Here is a 26,549-nt window from a genome sequence, read left to right as displayed (position 1 = left end):
GGTCCAGTTTTTTTTTGTTGTTGTTTTTTTTGTAGTCTTTCCTCGAGGAGGAGATTGCTTTGCTGAAACGTTTCAGTTCCGAGGACGAGGGATGGAGTAACAGACACATCAAAGGATGAAGTTATAAATCACTCTCCAACTATGTTTGATGGATCTGGTTCAGATTAAAAAGAGGTTGGGAGGGCAAAGAGAAGTCAAGACACACATTTATCACCAAACCGCTCCAGAGAAAACATCAACAAAAAGTACTCGTGTCTAAGCAGAGACTAAAGTAATGTTTCTTCCCCTATCACACAGTTGTTTGGGCTCCTTCAAAATGAAAGTCAAAATTAAAACGTCATTGTGATGTGACCACCTACATTACATGTTAGTTATAAATTTATGGCATGGTGTAATATTCTCATTTAAACGATCAGTATGTAGTGTAACGTTTTTATCAAAACGTGATGCATTTAATTAAAACTCAGTCGCGCTGATGAAGTGATGATTAATTACAGGCAGTGAATATATAGCAGCTCGAATAACCAAATGGGATCAGCCTCAAATTATATTATCTGTTCACAGACGTATCGCTTGAAAAGTAGATTTTTCCACTTTTGTTTCACAGCACATTGAGGACGCATCTTCTTGTTGAAGATTTGGTTGCATATGTGCTCTTCATGTCCTTGTCGTGAGCTCGTGCTGGGAAAGCATTATGTAACAGCCGAGGGTCTGTGTGACTCAGCGGGACAGAGTTCAGTGTTATCACCCTCAAGAGTTCAATAAATATAAAGTCCAATAAAGCACAGAGGCCAGTAACTGTAACGAGCACATATTGCTTCTCTGAAAACGCAACCCATTAAGTGGTAAAGCTGTTCACAGATCTAGTAAAGGCAGTCCCACAATATGTTTCAAAGGGAGCACTGGGTGTTACGACTTGTAGAAAAAGAAAAAAAAGTTGTGTGCTTATTTAAATATTTCAAACATCTTTGTTTTTCTCAATCTGAACTTAACGTTGGGTTTAATTGTCAGACTGCCTTTTGATATAAAGTTCAGCCGCTGCTTTTAATCTGTTATTACCGCTTCTTTAAGGAGATGCACCGTACGTGATCAGGCAATGTCTCCCATCAATTAAATTTCCGACTTAATTATATTCTTACTTACATTCATTAATAGTAATGGAGGAGAGGAGATTTTTAGTTGAGATTGCTTTTCTACGGCGCTACTTACAAAAAAAAAAAAAAGAACCCTGCTTAATTCAACTTATTTAACAAGATGCCAAGTGTGTGTAATTTGACACAAGGCTCATTACGTTGCTGGCAGTTTATTTGAGCCTCTAAACAGCAGTCTAAAAGTCATGCCTTGAATGAACATAAGTATATATGTGGTAAGGTTGACATGAATAATTGGACATGTTCAGAATGTCCAGCTGACACCATGTCTTGTTATTAAAGGAAAAAGCCTTTATTAGATTTTATTTTAAATTGATATACATATACATATTGAGACTATATATATATGTGTGTGTGTGTGTGTGTGTGTGTGTGTGTGTGTGTGTGTGTGTGTGTGTGTGTGTGTGTGTGTGTGTGTGTGTGTGTGTGTGTGTGTGTGTGTGTGTGTGTGTGTGTGTGTGTGTGTGTGTGTGTGTGTGTGTGTGTGTGTGTGTGTGTGTGTGTGTGTGTGTGTATTTGTGGTTGCTCCCAGCCTTCTGCAGCTGCTTCCAGCTACTTTGTCCTTCCTGTTGTGTGTACAGACATCTGTCATGCATGAGAGTGTGTTTTTGCGTCTCATTGTAGTGAAGTGCCCCTTCATCACGTTCTAATTCTCTGAAGCCGACTGGCTGCAGTCCTGGCATCAACCCATTTTTGTCTTTTCTTTTTTTTTTTTTTGGCACTTCCCTCATTTATGTCATTTTTCTTAATGCATTTGAACCTGAAGCTTCTTCAAAGGGCTCCCTATTGAGCATTTCTGTAGTGAAACAACATACAAGGCATAAGAGTTATTAACCCCCCCCCCCCCCCCTTCCTTTACCATTGCATCTGTCTCGTGTCTTTTCAGGGGAAGAGGAATAAGCCAGGGGTGGAGGCTGCTGGCTCACCAGAGTCTGTGAGAGGTCGAGGGGAAAATAAAGCCATCAAGTAAGTGTCAGAGAGAAGGTAACATGGAAATGATCAATGATGTGGTGATAGTATCATGTTTTAATGGCTTTTTTCTGATCAGAAAGCTTGTAGTTTCTTGTGTAGTTAGAAATTATACATTTCTCCAGCAATTGTTTTCCTTTTTGTCAAAGTTTCTTCTCGAGGGAAAAAAAAAAAGTCTTCCTTTTCATTTCCTCACAAATGATATTCTGGTCATACAGTCTGTTTGAAAGAGTTGGCTTTTACAATCTCTGAAAGATGCTGCAGAAATACTATTAAGTGTGTTTTCTGTTTGTGGTAAGTCTATGGTAAGTACATTTTTTTTAGGAAATAAAAACAATCTGATCTGTTTGGGAAATGCAGGTTCATGTAAATGACCAAAATAAAAAAAAGAATTTCTTTACATTATAGTGTTTTCAATTATTGTATTTCAATCAATTGGATGTTCTTTCCTGAAAATAGGCATTCAGTAACTGGGCACTTACTAAACCAAGTACTATTTCTCTTTGCTACATTTCAAGTTCCTTGAAAATTGCTTTCTCAATTAATACAATTTTTTTTTAATATTTGAAATGAATTCCGTCTACCTACAAAGTTTTATCTGTTTCTTCATGACTGGCAGAGTGATAAAATGTGCACGTCACTTCCTTCTTAATAGACTCATGTTCAATATGTCTGTTATGTTGGACATGGATGTAAATTTAATATCACCACATTTGGTTAGAGCAAATATATTCAATATCTATGCCGAACGAACGCCATCGCTACTCTTTGAAAATTAGAACTTTGCAAGCATTGACATAATTCCATTCCTCACATTTCTTAACACCCTCTCCCTGACCTTTGGAGACATGATAAATTATTCAAACTTTGCACTTGTTGTAAAGTTTTCCTCAACTTCGTATTATTTTTTATTGTATCTGTCATCATTGCTCAGTTTTTCTTTTGTAACTTCTTTATATATATATGTGACTGCTGGCTTCTCTCACCTGTTTCTCTGTTTGTGTCTGCCTGCAGTGATCTAGACAGAGACTTTTGGAATAACAATGACAGCAGCAATGTGCAACAGAGGTGGAGCTCCTACCCGCCAAAGGAGTTCCTGTTAAATATGTCTCCCTATGCCCCCTACGGAGACCCTCGCCTCACGCCCAAGTGAGTCTCAGTCATGGCTGGTAAGGGACCCCTCTGCCTCAGCAGGGCTGTACTGAACAGGGGCTCTGTACACCTTGGAGAACTCCTCCAATGATCTATGACTGTTGGACATTATCAGCAGTGTAATCATATGCGTAGGAAGCAGAATTTGGAATTCCAATTGCTCTTTCAGTCTATAAATGTCTCACAAATAAGATAAGATATACTCCAAATTAAAAGCAAAGGTTGATCAATATATCACTCCCAGCAGTAAAAAGGTTATATCTAATAGCCTTACAGGGGGTAAGCAGCTTCATTTTTTAGCACTGTCTACCCACATTTCTTTTAACAGAAGTCTGACCTCTCATCCCTGGTAATCCTCATGTTTCTGCGTTCGGGCATGTCCACAGCGAAGTGGTGTTTAGTATGCACTGCTGCCCATGCGGCAACTGATGGAGATGTGCAGCACCATCCCTTAATATTGCTGTGATTCGCAGGACTGCCGTAACCCTGTCGCAAATGGTAACCAATTTTTCAAATGATCATCTTTAGAAAGGAAAATGTTGATTCCTGCTTTCTGTTGAAAAGTAAACCAAATATATTTAAAAATGTATACAATATAAGAGGCTTTAAATCATGAATAACTATGAAATTGAATTTTAGGAAGACTTTCTAACTATGGCCGACACTCTTCCTTGGCGTTCTGCCTGGCTGTTACAGCAAGAACTCTGATGAATACAACTGGGAAAGAAGCTGTTTAGTTTGTATCATGTTCAAGGTGTACAAATGAAAATGTTTGAAAGCCCCGTTGCCTACAGCCCTGCTAGCCCCACTAGACCCTCATTGCCGCTCACCTGCAGCCCATGGTGTGTTACCATGGAGACGGACAACCCTCAGAGAGCAGATTGTTTTATATGAACCTTTTTCATAAGCCTGGACTCTCGACTCAAGCATAATCAAATATGCTTCCAGGATCACCGGAGCTATTAAGACTTCCTGCTGAGGGTTGACTGGTATTAATTTTCTTATTTTAAAAGTTTCTTTTCGTCCTTGACTGTTTTTTTTTCTTTGTTTTGGTTTTAGGAAACTTTGACATTTAAGGAAGCATAATTATTTGCTTTCTGCAAGAGGCCTAGATTAGATGATCAACAACACTCTCAAGCGCTGTTATTTATTAAATATGAAGCGACAGTCAGTAGATTGGTTATTCTGCCCAAATGTCTGAAGGCGACTTCGCCTGCTTCAATGCAAAGGCAACAGACTCTATTAACCAGCACAGTTAGCTGTCTAATAAACATGTTACACCTTGTTTGTCCAACCAAACTTTCCAAGTGCGAAAACAACAATTAGTTTTTCTCCTAGTTTGTGCTTGGCTACTTTCTTTTTTCCTTCTGTTAGCCAGACAACCAAACAAGAACAGGAAGTTATTGCACATAAACTACTATGAAAGCAACTTCCTGCTTTTATAAAATAACAAGACTGATTTGCGAGTTTTGGCGATGTTGGTAGCCAGATTATGGACCGCTGAATAGCTGTCCTGTGATGTTCCCTCTCTTAGTGCTCATTGTCGCTGGCAGCTGGCTATGGCTTCATATTAACACACACGGAGCTGAGAGGAGTTGTAATCTCCTCATCTAACCCTCCATTGGAAAATAAATATGCAAAATAAGAGAAATGTCCTGCTGTTACTTTAATGGGATGCTTGTTTTCTTGTTTTTGCTCCACTTCTTATTTACTAGGTGTGTGTGTGTGTGTGTGTGTGTGTGTGTGTGTGTGTGTGTGTGTGTGTGTGTGTGTGTGTGTGTGTGTGTGTGTGTGTGTGTGTGTGTGTGTGTGTGTGTGTGTGTGTGTGTGTGTGTGTGTGTGTGTGTGTAAAGTTCTATGTTTTACTACCACCATTCTTACTCCATTCACTCTGTGTTTTCCACCTGTCGTCATTTTTCCTTCTATGGCTCATAGTAGCTTTAGTGCTTTAAGGCTGGCTGATAGCCCCCCTGAGGCTGTTCCACTGAGCACCATTCCAAAAATAGTGGCGCTGTATCCTTCGCATAGAGTGAAGCTGTGAAGTGTTTGGATGGTAAAATGCCCATTAAATATCAACCTCTGTTCCGTCATTCAGTTGCATCTCACAACAGTCACGGAGACATTAAGTGTTCCTGGATTTCATCCTCTCTAATTACAACTCACTTGACTCTTTCGAAGCCACAAGATGATCAATTACTCCGTGCTGTGATGTAAAATGAGCAGTCGTGATTACTGCTTTTGTTGTCATTGGATCTCATATAGTTGTTGTAGTTGTTGCTTAATCTTTTTGGCTATTATTAGGCTGGCAATGGTGGTATTTCTGAAATAAAAAAATTTTTTTGGCAGATCACGGATCTCTTTATTTGTAACTCCTCACTCTCAGAACAATGATGCTGAGGAGCGAGAAGAGGTTGAGTTGCACCTTCAAAGCTGCCTTGCAAAGCATCAAACGAGTCAACAATATTACAAAACTATAAATTATGAATAATCAGATGCTGGAAGTTGATAGCAGTCTGGACACTAGGCAGAAAACATAGCTAGAAAACATCACATTGTTTATTGCAAACTCATTTGTGTCTACATGTTCTTCTACAAGAAGACACTCTCGTCCTGTGCAGCTGTGTGTTGTAATTTGTCTTCACTCAGATGGCCTACAGTCACTTCTGTCTGTACTCGTCTCTGTCGTGTCTAAGTGGAGGTGTGTTGGGTGTATTTGCGGCATGCTAAGAAATAAGATAGAGCTTACTTTGAAATGTTGGTGAATATGCAGATTATGTATTGAGTTTGTCCAAACAGTGCAGTTTAATTGTGAAAATACACAGAAGCTAGTGTGTTCTTACCTTCTGTGGTTTTAAAATCTAGACATATTGCTTCTGCAGCCAGCAGGTTTGTCATTACACTGGCTAGCTCTGTTTGGGTTGAAATGGACTGACTTGATCCATCTCTTAATCCATCTTTCATTAAAATATCTGAATACCGGTAATCAGAAGGTTGTGGACTTTGTGGCTACAGTCACAAAATCTCCTGTAAATCATGTAATTAAATTCCTCACTGACCAAAAACCCAACAATATTGTGGTAAATATGTACAGTATCTACTGCACGTAGTCAGCACTGGTGCAGCAATGAACAGAACTGTTGTACCAAATGTTTTCTCATGGTTCTCAAACAAACAAAACAAACTCTCCAGTTTTCTCAAATGTTAGTTCAGATTTTTTTTCTGCTTATTTACTTTGGGTCTTTTGGGATCAGTAGTTGCTCTTCCTAGTTTGTTCTATATTTTAATTCCCTGGACACTCATGACTGGATGACTGGTTTCATGGATTGAGCGTCCACAGATTGTCTCCCACTGGTTTGACTAACTGACAACTCTTTTTTGCTTCTCCGCCTCTGTGCGTCTGTGCGTCTGTCTCCCGTCGATCTCCCGTCTATCTCTTTTTCTTCTTTTTTTTGTACCTTTTCTGCGTGGTTTCTTCATGTCTGTTCGTGTCTCTCTGTGGACAATCTGCCCCACTGTTCCTCCAAGTGGGGCTGCGGATAAGGGTGGGCATGGTGGTGCTGGACCCTCACCGGGGGCCAGTGACAGCGGGGGTGGTGCTTGCTCTGGGGCGGGACCAAGTCGCAGTGACAGCGTTCGGAGCATGGTGACGGGGGGCAGCAAGGCCGGGCGCTGGCAGACGATACAGAGCCACATGCATGCCGGAGGCCTGCGGTTTAGCAAGTGAGTGGCACATGGTGACATGGGGCACGCATGAGGGGTCACAGTGGGCACAATAACAGCATGGTCTGTATATCTGAGAAGTGGTTTTCTAAGAAAATCATGAATGAAACTGTTGCATGCACTTGGTTGGATGCAGGGTGATATGCTGTTGACACCGTGCAGGAGAATAATGATGTATGGACAACCGAAAGGAGAGCCAGCTGCTCTGCAGAATACATGAGCAGCTACTGAGGTCTCTCCATGACACAGAACCCCCTCATTCATAAACAAATACAGTTTTAATGTCTGTTGTCCACCAGCGGATGTCTCAGGCAAAGTGACGCCACACATTCATACGGATTCTCTGCAGGCTCCAATTTACTGAAGGTTGAGGCAGTTTTCGGGAATTTCAAACAAAGCAGATGCTCTATGAAGATCTTCAGAAACAGTATGCTTGTTTATCTGAAGCAATAGCGTTTTAAACTCTGAGTGGGTTGCTGCATAAACAGCAGGAGGGGAGTTATATCAAGCCAGTAATACAAATGAAGTCTTTTCCAGCAAAATAGGTTGATGCTCCTTTATTTTAACCAAACTATGAAGCTGTGGATATTTTTGAATCAGTTTGGTTTGCCAGCAAAGCAGTACTGACATGGATTTTTCTCGTTATGTCTACTGTAGGAACCATACTAAACATAATTAGCAGAAAGCGTAAATAGTGTTCATTAATGATTGGCATACAAAGAAGGAAGTGTTGCTCTGGGTCCCTGATTCAAGAAGCAATAGGTCCAATGACAATAGTACATGACTTACAGGTGAAACATTGGCATAAACTCCAGTTAAACAAATGCAACCATAACTATTTTATAAAAGGTATTGGTCACAAGCTTGTATGTATAATGCATCTGTGTTGGGCCCCTACACCTGTTGGATTTGAACTGATTTAAACCACAACCAATACATGATATGTCAGAAAAAAGACAATAAGTTGGACTATAAAGTTAGCCGAAGAGTTGTTTTGAATAAGTCGTTGAATAAGACAAATTTTCTCGATCCAACATTTCCATGTTTCCCTTTTAAGACCAGTTGTGTACATGTCTTTTAAGGGCAAAATGTGACTTCATGTTTTTCAAAAGGGATAGTACATGTACATACTCGGAGTCTAGACACATGGATGTTGATCTACCAACATGTCTGACAGATGCACAAAATAACACAAACTGTTTAGCGTACTTGCCACCATGAATATTGAATTTTGGGTGTGTGGTCCATATCATGCAACGTACTGGGAGAATTATAATACAGTGATATATGAATGTACAGTGCACAATGTGGTTTATCAAGTCTGATACACACTTGCGTTTTTTGTGATTGTGTCTGTATTAATGCATTGATGCAAATGGACTCAGCCTTCGGCGGAGGTCCTGCTCTTATTGTGACGAGAGGCTTTTCCTCAGCCGGCAAACGTTTGTTTGCAGACTTGATTATAAGATATTTTCTGTGTTGTACCTCAAAACTTTACTTTGTGACATCTTGGATATTGTGTTATTTATTTCTCCACAAACACGCAGATTTCCACAGGCTCAAGGGCTCAGTCACTGTTCAGTCGCTCCATGGTGAACACAAGAATACAAACATGGAAGTGATCCAGTTCTGTGCAGGTTGTACTCATGTAAACAGGGATGAGAGCATACAAAACCCTCATCTAAATACTTCTGTTTGCACATGATGTCAATCCCGATATTATTCCTAATTGCAAAACATGTGCAAACTGAAAGTGAAATCAGTTTGCTTTTGCATGCAATGCAGCACCCTTCGTACAGGGTCTTAATGAATTAGGCCACTAGAATATTTATATCTAGAATTTTCAAAATATCCCAGAAAGCAGGTTCACATAGCTTTGCCAATGTGCTAATCATTACAGTCGCCCTAATGACTGAAACATTTGTCAATCATTTGTTAGATGAGATTCTCAGTACTGTCAGAAGGACATAGTAATGCCGGAAAAAAGGCCAGATATTGAAAGTTAACTTTATCCCAGGAAAAATAAGTAGAAGCTCTCAGTCATCGCACTTGTTTTGACCATTATACAATCATAAAAATCAAGTTAAATCCATTTGATCTAAATTCTAATAAGGTGTCATTTTTTTATTTTTTTTATTTATTCAAATAGTCGGGTTAAATGTACTTTTCTGGAATATGAAACTACTCTCATTCCACACATTTCTAAATGCAAGAACATCAAAGACTCAGCGGGCTTGCTAACTCTATAAATATTTCTGTGTTCAATTAATCATCTCTTAGATGCATATGTTTGTTAGATGTGAAAATGATAATGAATCCACTGGTTGACAAAACTGCATGTTTTGGTCAAACCCATTTGCACGTTTAAGAAGCAAACAGCATTTAACATGAATCTGTCACCAGATAATCAAATCCTCACTCGTAAACAGTTTTAATGAATCAAAGACCAAATGACAGAAAGATAAAGAGTTGTAGAGGAGCGGTAAAGTTTACTACAGGAGCCTCACAGTTAAGCCTCTTTCTTTTATTCCTTTATCACTCTTCCATTGTCGCTTCATCTGTATTCATGATACCTTGTGTCCTTGAATGATAGATAAGACTGATCCAATAGTGGAAAGAAAAACTTTGTCTTCAGAAATTATATTTTCCTCTTGATTGGACTGAAGACAACAATAATTGCTATTGCACACAATAATGAAGTAATGCGCCACTGAAGAACTCAGCACACTGCAACATAAGTGAACACACGCCAAAAGGAAAAACACAAGCGACAAATAAGAAAACACTTTAATCAGTTGGACAGTGTCTGTACAGCATCTAGTGTGTGCTTTTGCATGTGTTGTTCCATTATGAGGGAGTTTTCGGAGTTATTTGTTTGTGTGTCTATAAGCAGATTCTCTAAAGCTGTAGAGAACCAAACCCTGACAGACACTGTTTGAATTATTCCACAAGTGTTAAAGTCATTCTTATAGTGGTATGCCATTTGGCTTTTTACCAACATGGCAATAAAACACTCGAGCTGAACTTGAAATTCACTTATCCCTTCATATTACTTTTCACTCTTCTGTTTTGTTCTTGCTTCACCCTTCCTGTTAAATCATCTACCTGTATTTCCATTTGTCCTCTGGAATTGGTATCTATTTTGGGGTATTTACTTCTCTCTCTGTTTCTTTCATGCGCTTTTGCTTTCTCTTTGTAGTTTCTTTTTTTTTCTCTCCGCTCTTCTTGTTTTTCACCCTCCTCAAGTTCTCTTAATTACAAAATCATTCAAGGTTTACAGTCAATCTAATTGTCTTTCAAGCAAGAAGGAATATAGAAATAACCTTGGAAGTCAGTAAGAGGATACAGCAGATAAATAGGGCTCAAGCTCTGTGCTCTGGACTCAGGCACTATTGATGTGCAGTACCTGAAAGCATAAGTAGATACAAGTATCGGGGAAATCACTGTGAGGAAAGGTGTGTGTGTTATAAGGCCTTGGAGATTCTTCAAATGAGTAATTTCAGTGCCAAATTTATGACACTGAACACACTGGCAAAGTGTATTAGTACGTTGCCCGGCTCCCAGATGTCTGGCCTCTTGTCACCATCAATCCTGCTGAATGTATTGATTTATCGAACTTTATGTGTGTGTCAGCTGACGTTTTTTTTTGGTTTTTTTATTCTTCACATAGACACTTGATTTTTCCTCTCTAAAAAACTGGACTGTTTAATTCATATGGTTGGATGTTCATGTAACAGCCGTTGCCTATTATATTTATTCTTACAGATTGACACGCAGCATTTTCTTACCTGGCAGATACCCTGATCATAAATAAGGAGCAAAACATTTAAATAAAAATACAAAAAATACAAAATACAAAACTCTAAAAGCAGGCTTGTTAAGAGATGAGTGCCTCCACACAGCAATAAGCCAACTTATGTGAAGCTCACTTTGCACTTTTCACCTCTTGAGGAGAAGCAGATAAAAAGAGTGTTGCTATTGCAGAGATACAGCGAGCCACATATAATATTAAGTGTGTGGAAGCTGGAAGTCTTCCAGCTCGAATTGCGACTTGTGCTTGGGTCAATTGGCAGAAAAACAACCAAGATCTGAAGTCTCTCTTCATTTTGGAGAAGCAATTGTTGCAAACTACACGGTGCCCATCCTGTCATTGTGTTCTTGTAACTCAGAAACTTGTAGAGATTACACATTTTAAGTGGTTTACATTTATCTCACCTTTACAAATGTATTTTGAGCATTTCTTGCTGGCCTCCAGGAAAGGTGCTCACAGATAAAATAATAGGGACCTTGCCAAAGTAAATGTAAATGTTGTAAGTAGCTACTAACGTTGAGTCTGAGGCATTTGGTTACTTATGTTTGATACAAAGGGAAAAAACAACAGTGAGTTGATTGAGGATGTCTGAAGAAGCAGATAAGAGGAAGAAAGTTAAACGAGTAGAAACCTTGGGCCACAAAGTTGCTGTGATTAGTTTTTATGCCACCGAGATTGATTTGATACACACTTATACAATTGATCGTTCAAAGTCGTACGTTTGTGTGGCAGACTCAATGCCACAGTTAAGTGCAGTTTAAAGAAGTACCTAACAGATGAGAGTGATCATAACACACCGAAGAAAGGAGAGGGAGAAAAAGCAAGAAAGAAAAAAGAAGGCATAAAAGGGCTACTGGGTGATGATTATAAACTGAAACATATTTTGAAAGAACCTTTCAGGTAATCATTGGCCAATAAAATGGTCAAAGTGTCAATCATTTCATTTCATGATGAAATAAAATGGCATATTTTACGGTGATCATACCACGTTAATGTTCTCAGCTTTAGAGAATAACGTCTCAGACAGACTCAAATAAAGACTGTGGGAGCTGATTCAACTCTGGGCTTTTTGCTGTGTAGAAAATTAAATGTCATTAGAATTTTTTTTTTTTAAAAGGTAAAGAAATATTTACTCAACCTGCATGTATTTTGTTCTTTTGTTATTTTAGCACTCTGAACTTTCAGGGAGAATATAATGGGTTTATATTTGTTATCGATGGCTCGGAGGATTTCTCCTTGTGCGTTCAGGAGTTTTCTCCAAGTAATCTGGTTTCCTCCTGCAGTCCAATAATCCTGCATTTGAGGCTAATTTGCCTTTAAGTGTGATTGTGATGGATGGATGGATGGATGGATGGATGGATGGATGGATGATTTTTCTTGAAAGTAGCTGTATAGTGTTTTGACTTATTCAAGCCAGAACATTTTGCTAAAAGTTCAAGTGCAGACAGTGAAAGATTATTCAAAATAGAAATAAAAATGAACATTGATAGGGTTTTTTTGATGCTATGAAATTTCACATTGAATTTTAATCCTGGTGTTCTCAGCTCATATTCTCATAATTTTACTATCCCTCAGGTTCCATAGTTACAATCAAAAAGATGTTGCTCTATTTCTTTGTACAAATGTAATTGAGATTATCATATAAGATCGTATAGTGCTCTAGCTACAACCTTAATCTCTCTGTGGAGGACATTTTTTTTAAATAAATTAATAAGGGTTTGTTTTTTTCTCACCAGACCCCTGAACGCCTATAAACAATCTCTTTCCATTTTAAAAAATGTAACATTCGTACTCAACAGAAATCCACATAACTTTTACACATTTATTCACACTCATTCGGTTATTATATTAGCCACAAGTAAAGAAACATTCTCATCAAAGTCTGTCCTCAGGAAAAAACAAATAGCATGCTGTATGTGAGTGAGTGTATGTGGAAGAGAGAGAGACGGAGCATGCTTCAGTGCATGTATATGAGTCCTGTCTTGTATTTACTTGATCCAGCATCGCTGTGCTCCTTGGGGTTCTCGTCTCGCGGCTCTCCAGCAGAGTTAGAGCAGCGTTAATGCCAAAGAGCAGCACGAACACAACTCAAGTCCAGGCAGTAAATCCTCCCTCACAGCATTAGCTGCAGACAAAGCTGTTTAGCACAAGCTTACAGTCATCAGGCAGGGCAATGATTGAGGTAAGGATAAGAGGTGAAACGCTATTACATGATTGTAAGAGTAGCAGGCCGGTAATTAGAGAGCGGACTTAAAGAACAGTGATTGGAGGAGGCGCGGAGGTAGAGGGATGCTGAGGGTGGAATGGACCGAGGACATGCAGAGCAGTTGAGTTGAGCAGCAGAGAGGTAGAAAGCAGAGTGGGAAAGGAGAGCAGCGAGAGCCGACAGGGCCTCGGAGAAAGACTAATGGAAGCAAAAGGCAAGAAGGTAGAAGTAGGTCAAGGCTAATTAGGAAGAGAGATAACATACAGAAACAATTTAGCGCTGCAGATGGAGAACAGAGGCTGAAGTTAAGTGATAGTGATACTTTAACTTCAGCTTGAATTTAATTCCACTTAAGCAGAGGTTTGTTTTGACATCAGTCTGGAGAAGAACAATTGAATGTTTATATGTTGTATGCCAGCTCATCTGACACACAGCACTCTGTCATGCAGCATAAACTCAAAATGCTATACAGCTGTCATCATTCGACATTCAGAAATTGAAAGCTCTTTTGACTATACTACCCATCCTTCTCTCCCTCGTTCACTGAATCTCTCTTTTGGGCATTCACTACCAACACTGTTCACATACTTCTATCAGCTGTATACATTTTTCACCATCTTCTACTAATTCCATTTGATTTTGATCTTTTCATCTTGTGACTGCCTGCCACGTCTTGTGACTCTCGCTGTCTCTCTAACTCAGCTGTCTCTCTTTCCTGGGTGATCTTTCCTACATGCTCAGTTTTGGGGATGCTTCCCTTTCGACCGCCTCCACCCTGGAGCACATCCCGTCCTCAGCTGTGGCGCGTCCTCGGCCCCTGGTCCGGCAGCAGAGTCTCCAACAGCCTCTCACTCACCAGCCCCCTCCGGGTCCCAATGACCCCCCGGTGACCTCACAGAGTCTGGGCCAGCTGCATACGGGCCCAGGCGGCGGGGGCCACCGTGGGGGCCCGCGTGGGGTCCGGGGGAGTCCGGCTGGAGCCTCCCGGTACAGAGGCGGAGGGGCGGGTCGATCGAGGTCCAATCCAGGCAGCTGGGACCACATGATGGAGCAGATCCGCCACAGAGGGCTGGATGTCAAGTCCTTCTTGTGAGTGTTTCAAACTTTACTCTTTGCATTAGAACGTTTATGATACTGTGTGTGACCTTCTTCTTTTCTAATTCAGTTTGTTCAGAAGTGTTTTGAGTGTTAGGTGAATTACTCAAAATTAAGCCTCAAAGTTGAGTTACTTTACGAAGTATTAATTAAAAAAAATGACAATAATCACTTGGAAAAGTAGCTTGTGAATTATTTTTGAATCTCTCGTGTGCAAAAAACAGTAACAGCTGTCAGCATCGTCAGTCTCATGCCTGATTCACACAAGTTTAACTGAAGTTACTCCAGTTAGCTGAAAGTTGTTCATTGTTAATTTGTCACTATTAAGTTGTTGTCATTTTTTTTTTTTTAAGTAAATACAATCGCTTCACTGTTTTCTGGAATAACTAGAATCTACTGAAGCATACACTCAGAATAATTTGTAAAATAGACTCGATTTTTTTATCGTCAATCTGTCATTTTGCATTCCAAATAAATCATTTTTTAAATTTATTTATTTGTAACGCTAAATGACAGATTGTTTTTTAAAGTTAATCTCAATTAATTCACAATATTCAGCAAAGAACTAATTTGAAATTTCAATTGATATCCATATACACCTAAAATTTGTATTTCAATCATTTTAAATTATATAACTGAAAGTAAAATGTTCAATACCTATTTTTTTTTTCATTTTGTGGAATTGAAAAAGTCGCATCAAATAAAAAAGTTAAATTAAAATAAGAATATTTAGTAACATCTCTGTTTCTACAGCCACATAAGTAATTCAGCAGAACTCCGCTACATGACAGTGAGATGTCTCAGGGTGCTGCTGGATCATTCTGCAGAGTTTTATGTTTGAAACGACGAGTCTGAGTGTTCAGAGGGAGAAAGACAGACCCAGATTTGTGAAGTCTCATACAATCCTCTAAAACAGACATGAAATCAAAACTAACGTAAAGTCTCACACCCTGACTGAAAGAAGCTATGATGTGGGTTGATGATGATGATGATGATGCTGATGACGATGACATAAAACGCAGTCTGGCATGTTCTGCCACATTATTATGATTTACTGAATTGTGGTAATTAAAGGCCAGTTGTAGAAAAACCTTTTATCACAAATAGACTAAAATGACCAAGCAACCACCACAAGAACAAAAACAAACCCCCTTCTTTAAGTGTAAATTAAAAGAAAAACAGAAGATATTCCACTCTCATAATTATCAGCTCAATTCAGTAATATTTCTTTCTGAACCTCTGCCAGAGTTTTTAAATGTTTCCTGGGAATCATACAGCCTGTGGGTGTTTGCGAATGAGTTGAAAGGGGTCAATAGAAATCAAATGAAAACGTATCTGCAGAATACTTTCAAAATTGTTTTGCTTTTATTATGAATGTGGGAGCTTTTTTTATTTTCTCTCCTCCATACAGGTGTCATTATTGGGGAAGTGCTTCGCGCTGTTTTGGAAAATTGCAATTTGAACTGACATTATGAATCAGAATCAGAAAAAAAACTGTTGTCTGATGCAGAGCTGATACATGTATGTTGTGGCCGAACCAACCAAGAAATAAACTTGCTTTATATGCAGAGGAATCGAGTAAAACGTATGGCGAGGTCTTCCATAACAGTCCTAGTTTCTCATGTTTCTCATGTTTCTCATGTTTCTCAATTTGAACTGACATTATGAATCCGAATCAGAAAAAAAACTGTTGTCTGATGCAGAGCTGATACATGTATGTTGTGGCCGAACCAACCAAGAAATAAACTTGCTTTATATGCAGAGGAATCGAGTAAAACATATGGCGAGGTCTTCCATAACAGTCCTAGTTTCTCATGTTCCCCGACTGGAACAGTAGTCCACCCTGGTATATAACTTTCTCTCTGTAATGATGGACGTAGGCTCTCTCCAAAGGCTTTCTGTTGAATACGGGTCAGGACTCATCACTAGAAAGTTAAAAACAGTGCACCTTTTATTCATAACTCTTCCTTTATCCTGCTGACGTACTTTGGCTCCTTGTCCTCCTCAGACCTTATATTGTCAAACACAGAATTCTGTCTACATTTCTTTTCAAAAGATCTTGTTAAAGCAGATTTCATCATTCATTTGATAAAATCAAAGCTTTGAGTGTCAAAGGCAGAAGCTCCACAAGAAGACAGAACCTCAATAAACTGGGAACGGTTGAGCTTTTCTATATATGAAGAATAACATGCCTTCTAAATAAACTGGAGCATTGCATTCCCAAAGAATTGCTTGTTTTGATCTGTGCAATGAAGAAGCTATAGAGAAACTATAGTGTTTCTCTGACATACAATAGCGAGGTCCTCCTTGATCTTTACCCTTAGAGCGTTTCTTGGTGTAGTTTGCAGTCTAAAACCTCCATTACGGATTGTTCCAAGTCAGCAGGAAGCTCTTTTGATGTCTGTGATGGGTTTTTTCTTTCTTTTTCTTTTTTTACCTTCAATTTGAAGAAACTTTCATATCATTCTCTCATTAAGTTTTCTCTCAGTTCCACATACAGAAAGTAGCTCAACAGCCAGATCAAGGATGTTAAGACCTTTGCTGATCGCTTTGCAGCCTCTGGAGTTGTTGTGTTTATTGATAATATTGATGATTTCAGCCAACTAACTCAACATAAAGCCATCAACCATTATTTTTTGCAGGGGTTCTCAAAGTTTTGATAGCTGAGGACCAGTTAAGGAACCCAACATTGGGCCGAGGGTCGCCAAAGAGAAAAAAATGAAAGAGGAAAAAACAGACCAAAAAAATACCATTTGTAATTATTTTAATGACCAGATTGCATCGCTACAATTTACATTTATTGGCCTGCATTCAGTAATGTGCAATAAATAAATGTAATAATTGTAATTAATAAATGAGGCCATACCTGGCAAATCTTTAAAAAAACCTTGAGAAACTTTGAATCCATACAAAATCCAAAATGGGGTTTTCTGCCCTCGGCAGTCAAATTTACCATATAACAGTCCTGTGTGCAGTCCATTTCGGAACATATATAAAAATTTAATAAGAACAGTCAGTCTTAGGGCCTGTCTACATGTAAATGCTGTTTCACGTAAACACACCGTTGTTGGCCAATCATCCAGTGCAGTGAAATGTTAGGAATGAAGTCACCGCCTGCCCCCCCCCCCCCCCCAGGTGAATCTTTTTGTGCCTGGATTTGAGACAGCAATGAACTATTAGCATCACTATGGGCAAGGTTTAAAACAGCCCAAATAGCTAGCAGCAGTGGAAAGTCATTAAAATACATAAAACTGAGATTCAGCTAGTTGAATTTCCATATATTAGTCACAAGTGTTAAACAAGCCGTGCTTCAATCCGACCCTTAATTTTCCCCCAACACAGCCTCTCTAAATAATTAAAGTACCTTTTCAGTTAGAAAAAAAAATACTTTAACTCAACCAGGTTTGAAGTAATTATTTATTTCACAGTTAGTCAATATCATGAGAAATGTTATACAACACCATTGATATTTGGAGTACAACGGCGGTTGTGATGCGAAGGCCAGGGATTGTTTGAGAGACCCAACACCAAGAGCTCTCCTCGTACACTTGACTTGAATGATTGATTACAGATGATATGCTCTACATAACAGCCCTAACAGCATAAATGCCCCCCCCCCCCCCCCCCCCCGTAGACCATAAGCATAGACACTCACACACATCCATAAGCACCGCCCGGTACTCCTGTGCTGTTTTTGCATGTCTTACCCATTACCAGTGTCTCCAGGCCAGTGACCTCCCTGCCTATGTGAATCACCATTCAAATCAGGCCGGGCACATATAGGGTGAGGCACCATTGCCCATTGTCCCTGTCCTCATGAATCTTTCTGGACCAAACACGTCATGTGTTGACCCTGGAGGCGGAGGAACATGCTGTGGGGGGGTGTGTGTGTGGAGGGAGACGGCCGTGCATTTATGATCGGCGAGGTATGAACATCCGTCGCAGCAGTTTCACCTTCAACCTTGTGTCCATGGCTGTCACACAGCATGGTGACCAGGCCACCCCCGCGCTCAGTACGGATCAATAGATGCGAGTGTAGGTGGTAATGATTTCAGCATCCTTGGGTTGGAGTGCGCGTGTCTTTTTTGGCCGTCCACACAAATCCGTTCACTTTATCGATGAGTGTCATGTTGGGTGCTGTTTACACATGCTCAGCGGGCGGCTGTCTCTCAAGTGCTAATGCGTTCCTCCTGTTGTCGATACTGTTTCAACAACAGCGTCTTGTTAAGGCATGAATGCACCACAGAATGCACATCCAGGCGGGGGGAATACAAATGTGTGATATGCAGAAATGAGAGCGAGAACATCAAAAGGGAAACTTCGCAGGAACTGAAAATATCAAAAAGGATGACATGAGAGTCGCTTTCAAAAGAAATCTTTTGGTTCTGTTGATATTTATACATGCTCTGTGTGCACTTTTAACACATGTATCCAGGGCTGCCATAGAGTTTGCCTAATCATTAAAGGATGAAAAACTTTTTGATGCTTCTTTCTTAATTGACACACAGCAAAAGTCATGTTTCCATCAAACGTATATTCATCTCTTTGATTAAATTGTGAATCAAAATCTGGATGTTGGTGATATTCTGACATTCAAACCAGTAAGGTAACTACTATTTACAAAATATAGTAAAATGGAATAATTAGCAGATGGAGACTGACTTTGAGATTAGTTAAAGGTGCTGGTCACGTGGCCTCTGAAAATTCATGGATTTCTTTATTCTTTTTTTTATTAAATTTTTTTTATTTTCCTCTCTATACCATGAAGACGTTACTCATTATTTCTCTGAGACTAAACAAATATCCTGGCATGCCTCATCTCAGGGAGGCTGAGATGTAACATGAAGTCCCTGTGACCCCAATGTCAAATGTTTTTACAATAGTATCTTTGAACTGTTTTACAAATTCAAAGAAACTTTTAAGCACGGTGTCAACAATAACTAAACTTCATAATCAAAGGAACTGCTTCAAATTGCTTGAAACAGAACACAGACGGAAACCAATTAAACAAAAGTCTCAGATATAAAGAATACAAACGGCACTAGTGATATAACCACCGCAACCAATCACCCAGCAGGTTTAATGTATATACTGTACATACTGCTTACTGTCATACTCCAAGACTCAAACAAATATGACCACATCACCTCCATTATAGGGGATTGTTCAAGAAAATCTATAACTGAAGACAATACAGGCATGGAGATGTCTGTAGTTCAACCTGTCTGCCACAGATACTCTTTTCAGTGAAACATTTCCTCTGGCGGCCATCCATAATCAATCAGAGGATTAAAATCACCCTACATAAGAAATTGATTGCATCCACATGCTTGTGAGAGCGTAAACTGTTTGCCGAGGCATTATATGAATGCAATATATATGCTGTAATGATGAATCATACTGGAGGGAAAAAAGCACCTTATGGGTGTCTAACTGTTATATATCAAAAGTCAGCCCTTAATGAAAATTGCTTTAATTCCCTCCCGTGTTTTCATCAGATACACTTTACCATGAAACGGTAAAACACAGAAATGTGTGCATTACTCTAATATGATCGTCACACCATTGTATCCGTGCTTAAGAGCTGAAGAAAGACTCAACACAGTGAGAGGCGGATGAATGGACACTGAAATCATCTCCTGCAGACGTTGCTCGTCTTGCTGCTCACACAGCAGTACATTAAGCCATCACAAGGACTACACATTACCTAAAACATGAGAACACGACTTTGTAGTAAATCAAAGGCGAGATGGCTTTTAATAGCACACTCACAGCCTCACGGTGTCGGTGAAGGAAATGGTAAAGGAAAAAAAAAGACTTACTTTCAGTGATAACAAATTTCTTTTCTTCTGACCTCCGATGCAGTCCCATTTACTCACAACGAATGAGCAAAATGTACCTGACAGCTTAGAGCCGCTCATGAATTATTTGTGTGAGAGACTGTGCTAATGATGGTGGTGGCAGATTATGTTCCTGATTATTTAAGTCACTCTACTGGAGAATGAAGTGGGGTTGAAGTTTCTCATTAGCATTTACAGATTGTGTGTTAGTTTCAGGTAAAGATGTTGCCAAGTTAACAAGTGATGTATCTATCATTGTCTCAAAGAAAGGTAAAGAATGAACCAAAGCGAGTTATTTTCTAACTTAGACATGAGCTAAAGAGATGGACACAGCCAGTGTGTGTTGTAATGCATTTGAGTTGTGTGAAGCTGGACAGTTGGGTTGTTTGGTTGTTTGTTTGGTTTTGTTTAGTTTTGTCCTGATCTTGAAATATGTTAAAAAGGCAATACTGTTCAGTAAAAACAATCACAAATGGAGAGCAACACACTAACTCATGCTCGTACTAACATGTTGTGTAAAATAATTTTCACCATTTTGCACAATATCAAACTTCCATCCAATATAAATAGCTGAGTTATAGCCTGATAGCAGTTTATTATTACTGCCAACTAGTGCAACCTGGTTAATGTGGAAAAGTTATGTTCCTTGACATTTTCATTTGTTCCATTGCAGTTTTACCATCTTAACATGTGCTACTATATACAAGAGGTCAAGGATGGGTCATAGTTCCCGTCTATATCAAAAAAGCAAGGAATGATGGGCCTTCATTTCCAACATATTGTGCAGGGTTCACCATTTAACCCTTGGTGCAAGGTCAAACAAATCCATCTATAACCCCATGGACCAAACTCTGTTATTAAAAACCCAGCACTTTTTAAGATGGACTGAAATGCATCTAGAAAGCGAGAAAAAAAATGGTTGTGCCGGAGGGTTTTTCCTTTTGTTTTGCCTGTGTAATAAACCAACTATCCAGTGTTTTCCATGTTTCGCAGATGACTGTCTTCAGTGACATTTGTATCAAGTCAGCTACAACTTAAAAGTTAAAGACTTATCTAAAATGTTAATAAATGCATACAGTGAAATGTTATGATAGTGTTGTGACATTGTTTGTTTTCTTTGTTTTTTTTTCAAAGCAGTTCATAGACAACAAGTTTGAATGAGATGCTTTGCTCAGTATAGTTTCCTCACCACAGTCTACCGCCTTTCTCCCACTCTCTCTTTGTTCATGAAATGAATGTGTGCTGGGTGGGTTCCAATGTTTCTGTCCCTGCCTGGTTGTGTGGTTTTGTGTCGGATTGTATGTGTATGTGTATGTGTATGTGTATGTGTATGTGTATGTGTATGTGTATGTGTATGTGTATGTGTATGTGTATGTGTATGTGTATGTGTGTGGTCTCGTGATGTCGTCCGTGTGTCCAGTGAGGGGAAGATGGTTGTTCTGTCTCTAGCAATCGGGCTGGCTGAACAGGATGACTTTGCCAACCTCCCAGATCTACAGGAAGCGCCAGCGAGCAAAGAAAATGAAACCACACCAGAAAAAAGGTAATGAGATAAAAGAGAGAGAAGAATGTGAGGCATGTGGTTAGTTGGGTGCAAAAAAAGTAGTGTAACTGAGATGGCTATTTGAATTATACTGGAGAGGTAAGTGATGATGTGTAATTCAAAGCTTTGCAGGACTAATTGTCAAAGTTGTGTTGATGTAGTGGTTTGCATTGTACAGTGAGGTGACCTGAAATATCAACAGTCTGTTGCAGTGCTTTGAAAGTGCGGCAAGATGAGCTCCACTCCCTCACAGTAATTTAATTTTCAACAAATGTCTTTCAATAACATAATGACTAGATTTATATTGATTTTTTTTTTTTTTTACTTCTGAGAAGAAATCATGAAGAAAATATCATATGGAGAAAAGGCATCCCCTGATTTTTCTTGCCCATCCACCATCACCCCTTGAAACCCACATGCTTCTGAAACGAGCCCCACACTTTGAAAACCTCTCTTTATCGTGGTGTCGTTTGCCTTGCGACACTGGGGGGAAAAGTTTAAAATGCAATAAATGTATTTACAGAATTAAAATACCAAGCCAAATAATAATCTTGAGGTCTTTAATAGGGTCTCACTGCACTCACTCTTGCTATATTCTATGTGAAGACATATATAGAAAGCTGTTAGTAGACTGACAACATATCTCAAGAACGGTTTGGCATTGATCCAGTTTGATTCCAATAACTTTTAATGACTTTTTTTTTTGCAGAAGCAATAGATTAAACTTTCAATGATGCCCTTTATACAAGAGATGATTCTAGAATTATGACAACAGGAGTCAGAAGAGCATAGAAAAGTGATGCCATGTATCCAAAGATATTATTTTATTTAACCTGTGTTGAGCTGAGGTAACTTACAATGTGTGTACCTTTAATACCAGCCATGATGAGTGAGTCCTTCTTCCTTTAGAGCGAGATGTGCACTGATGGATCTATGGTTAGTTGATCACCTGGTTTTAAAGGCATCTCATGGAACATGCTCACATGACAACTGTCTCTAAAGGCAAGCATATAGACGTGCACTTTAGAGATGTGTCAAAGCTTTATCCTCACTGGTAGTAATGTAATTCTGCTTGAGAAATTAAGTCCATCCAATTATAATATATGATTAGAAAAGGCTTGTGGGTCCCACTGTGTGTCCTCTACTTCTGTAGAAATAGTACAGTGCTGTGCTGACACTTCAGTGTTCCCATTCTCACCCATCAACTGTCTAAAATGAATGTTACAGCCTGAGCCCAAACTTACAGCTGAAGTCATTCAAAACAATCTGCAGCAACTTAAAGAAGTGAAGGTTTCTGCAACAGATGGTTTGGTCCCTGGAGCCTCCATTTGAACATGGTGCAATTAGTCTGCGATTAAAGAGAGAGAGAACAGTGAGGCAGTGTAAGTCTTTGATGAGTCCAAGATGCTTCGTACAGCCAATGAGACAAACTGTTGTGGAATGTTTGTTTTTTGTATTTATTATCAGTTTCAAAGAGACCCCAACATGATATAATCAAATGACAGTTATGAATGTGATGACAGGCAAAGACACAGAACACAAGGAGACTGTAGAGTGATAGCTGGTTGTGTGTCCCACATAAACATTTTGGTTACGTCTCGTGTTTCTAGTATGTTATTTAAACTAATGGCATCATAAAGAAAAGACTTGTAGCAAAAACATTTCTGCAGTAATGCAATGTGTACTCTTAATCTTACTTACTCTTAATCATCTACATTCTGAGATGACACAGTAACCTCCATCTTGGCGATCCTGATCATAGAGCTCTGCATTATACTTTTGCATGAACTGGATTATCGAGCAACACAGGTTAAACTTTTATGTTCCACAAGCTATATTAAGTATCTATTTTGATCCTGAATTTAAATATGCATAAAAAAGTTCTTATACTGTAAGTATTTTTCCCCCCAACAACTTAATATATAATATTCATAAATCACCCTGCCATGGAAGTTTAACTCACTTCAGAATTGCAAATTTTTTATAATTTTATTCAATGTTTGCATGAATAACATCTCTTTGTAGTTTGTCGCAATAGTTTGTCACTGAAGGTTCAACTTTCTACTGTCTATCACTTCCCTTTTCTGTCCTCAATTGGGCATGAAAAGGCAAACAAAATAACTTTTCATACTCAAAGTAATTTGCTTTCAGTGTACACAAATTATGCGCCATTAATATACAAGCTTATTTCACTAATAATACTTGCTTAAATGATTTCTAGCACCTAAGATTCACCAGCTTTCCATTTTTGAACTGCTGCTCACTTTTTCTTTTTCAATTGTTTTTTTCATATTTAATTTTTTTTTTCTTTCCAGTATCACATTTTTGCCCACCCTCTCTCATTTCCCATGTGCTTCTAGACCTTTTTGAACGTCTGCTTGTCTGCAGCTCTTCACTGCTGTTTTGATCTTTTAGTCGTAGGCACTGGAGAAGGGCGCCCTCATTATTTAGGAGCAAGATTCCTCACATGAAACACTCGTCTAAAAATATGCTAACCTCTCTTATCTGGCAGTGATCTCACAGCAGCCGTCAGAGACGAACACTGTCTCTCAGCTGGTGAACAAAGGACTGAGTATGCCGCGCTCTTATCACATCACTCTTTGAGGGATAAAGTACTTATACTGCTGTTTTGACTGGGCTCCGGATAAACCGGTGTGTTGTTCCAACATAGCCCAATATATAGTAGTGATTTGAATTTAAATACCAGTACATTTCTTAAATACGCAAAATTATTCTTGAAATTTCTTTACAAAGAGTCTAACGACCCTTCAAACGAGGTTATCTGAATTTATGCCTGATGGGAAATGGAAGTCTGCCTTGGAACATCGGAACATAGTAAAACTATAGGTTTTGTAATTCTATTGGAACAATCACAACCTTTCTTATGCCTTTTAAATTGAATTTCTTATGTCATAGACCAGTTTACCTCTCGTCCCCAAATCCTTCTCTGTCCCTCTCACTATCTGGAGGTCTGTCAAGCACCTAAGTCTAATCACAGCCAGCCAGCAAGCCTCTGCCCAGAGGGATCGCGTGGGCCAAGTTGTCTAGTGTCCTTCCACGACTAATAACGGCTCTCCATCATCATCTGTGTCCATCTTCCTCGTCTCGCAGTCTCTGTTGCTACCTCGTAAGCTCCCTGTGACCATCTGCCGGCTGGCTCCCAGCCTTTTTCTTGGAGCCCAGCAGACTGAGAAGGACACAGCGAGGTGATCCCACCAAGATTATATGTGACACCACAAGACACTGTCAAACACTAAAAAGGAGATAGAAAGAGTGGGAAACCTTTGCTCTCAGCTTTTTGAAGAACATATGCGACAGAATTAAAAATAAATAAATAAAAAATACATGCACCTGTGGAAGTTTGAGCTTCCTTTGGTCTGAATGCATGCATAGCTTAGCACAAATGCGATAATAGATAAATATGAGAAAAACAAAGGCTGAGTGCTCTGTTTATTTGGCCAGTCTATATTTGTTCAGACAGTTCCTCTAAACATGGATGGCAAACAAGCACAAGAACAGCTGTAAACACAATGTTGACGTCAGGGTGAGAATGGAAACACATCCTCTTGACAGTGGATAAAATTAATACTCATATGGAGAGATATATTTGGGTCGTCTGATTATTTTGCATCCAATATTCACCCATGTTCCAGCTCTGTTTGTCTCTCCGGTCACTCAAACAATGTCTGTTAAAACGATAAATATTCTATTGTGCTCCTCTAACTTGTTGCTGATTTTTATTTTATTTTTATCATCAGTATCATCCAGAACAGAAGCAGCTCCAAATAGTGTTGATGAAAGCAACTACAGAATTGAATGTGGAGGTTGTGCAAACACAACAAGGAGAAAAACATCTTTGCAAACTGATTTAATCATTATCAATGATCTTATTTATTATATGCTCAGTTAATTGGTCCCCTGTTTGAAAGGAAATTATAGTGGAGCTTCAATGTGTTTTTAGGATTCAGATCTCGATCAACAACAAAGTTATCAGCAGAAATCATGGCTCATAAAACACCATTCAAATGGAAATAGACTCGCATAAATGAAGACATTAGTGGCAGTAGGAGCACATTATACCAACTAGAACTAAGACTTTTTTCACCATTACAAGCTTGTCAAGATGTAATTGTGACTTATTTTACTATTATATCCACACATCTCTTCATTCTGCTATACTGGATTTTTTTTTTTTTTTATTCAACAAAGCAGAGAGCAATTTAGATAAAACCCTCTATACGACTATTATTTTTCCAGTTTTCTTCCCCATCTGAATAATCTATGCATGAACTCATCATCATATGTATAGCAAAAAAAAAAAAGAAATTCTAAATCTGAACTTTATCAGGTAGACACTGTTGAGTCATCTATTGTGCGCCGAACCACTTCAACAACTATTTTTTGCCTCCGTCAAAAAAATCATACATTGTGATTATGTTGATTATGGTGTTTTTATTGCATGCGTGCCAATTTTCTGTTCTGGGGATCACTTCAGGTCAGATGTCAGGGTTATGTATGGGCTTATGCATGATGCACCACATACAGTATGTGGCCTCAGGCCTTTACTCAGCGTGTATGTTTGCCTTCATTTGTGTTACTATATATAGTATTTTCTCTGTAAGCAGCTACATACATGGGCAAAAAATTCCGAGAAAAATAATGTCCTGAGGATAAACTAAAGTGTATTGTCTTATTTACCTATTGTTTTGTCAAAAATAATAAATTTTTATTAATCTGATAACATCTGGTTATAATATGATGAAGGATTTGGCAAAACAAAAATTGGAATATAAGATTTTCTTTTTGTCCTATATAAACCTGTCTGGACTTTATTACTTTTTAAAGATCAAATGCGTACAGACACCAGTGCAGCTTTGAGTTAATTTTATTAGTGTCAACAGACACATTTTCTTCCAAGCTGATCTGTTATCTGCCGACTAAGCCAGTGTTTTTCTCCCTGTGAGTTAAGTAAACGGTCCCCTAATCTCTTATGTGTAACTTCATGTAAGTTGGCCTGGGTCACTGTGGCAGGCCGGCCAAAGCCCTGCGGTGGACCAGACGT

General features: G+C 39.0%; 1 protein-coding gene across 1 annotated transcript in view; it reads left to right on the top strand.

Moving 5' to 3' along the window:
- syt7b (synaptotagmin VIIb) overlaps nucleotides 1-26,549 on the top strand; it is a gene marked incomplete at both ends in the record, with an annotated part of 100,282 nt that overhangs the window by 56,427 nt on the left and 17,306 nt on the right. The window contains 4 exons of the mRNA XM_080495377.1: nucleotides 2,038-2,117; nucleotides 3,135-3,269; nucleotides 13,751-14,098; nucleotides 21,365-21,487. Coding sequence (XP_080351503.1) covers nucleotides 2,038-2,117; nucleotides 3,135-3,269; nucleotides 13,751-14,098; nucleotides 21,365-21,487 — 686 coding nt within the window. The remainder of the gene's footprint in view (nucleotides 1-2,037; nucleotides 2,118-3,134; nucleotides 3,270-13,750; nucleotides 14,099-21,364; nucleotides 21,488-26,549) is intronic.

This window comes from Blennius ocellaris, assembly GCF_963422515.1.
Source record: "Blennius ocellaris genome assembly, chromosome: 1".
Classification (NCBI taxonomy): Eukaryota; Metazoa; Chordata; class Actinopteri; order Blenniiformes; family Blenniidae; genus Blennius; species Blennius ocellaris.
This window is presented reverse-complemented; position numbering and strand designations above follow the sequence as displayed.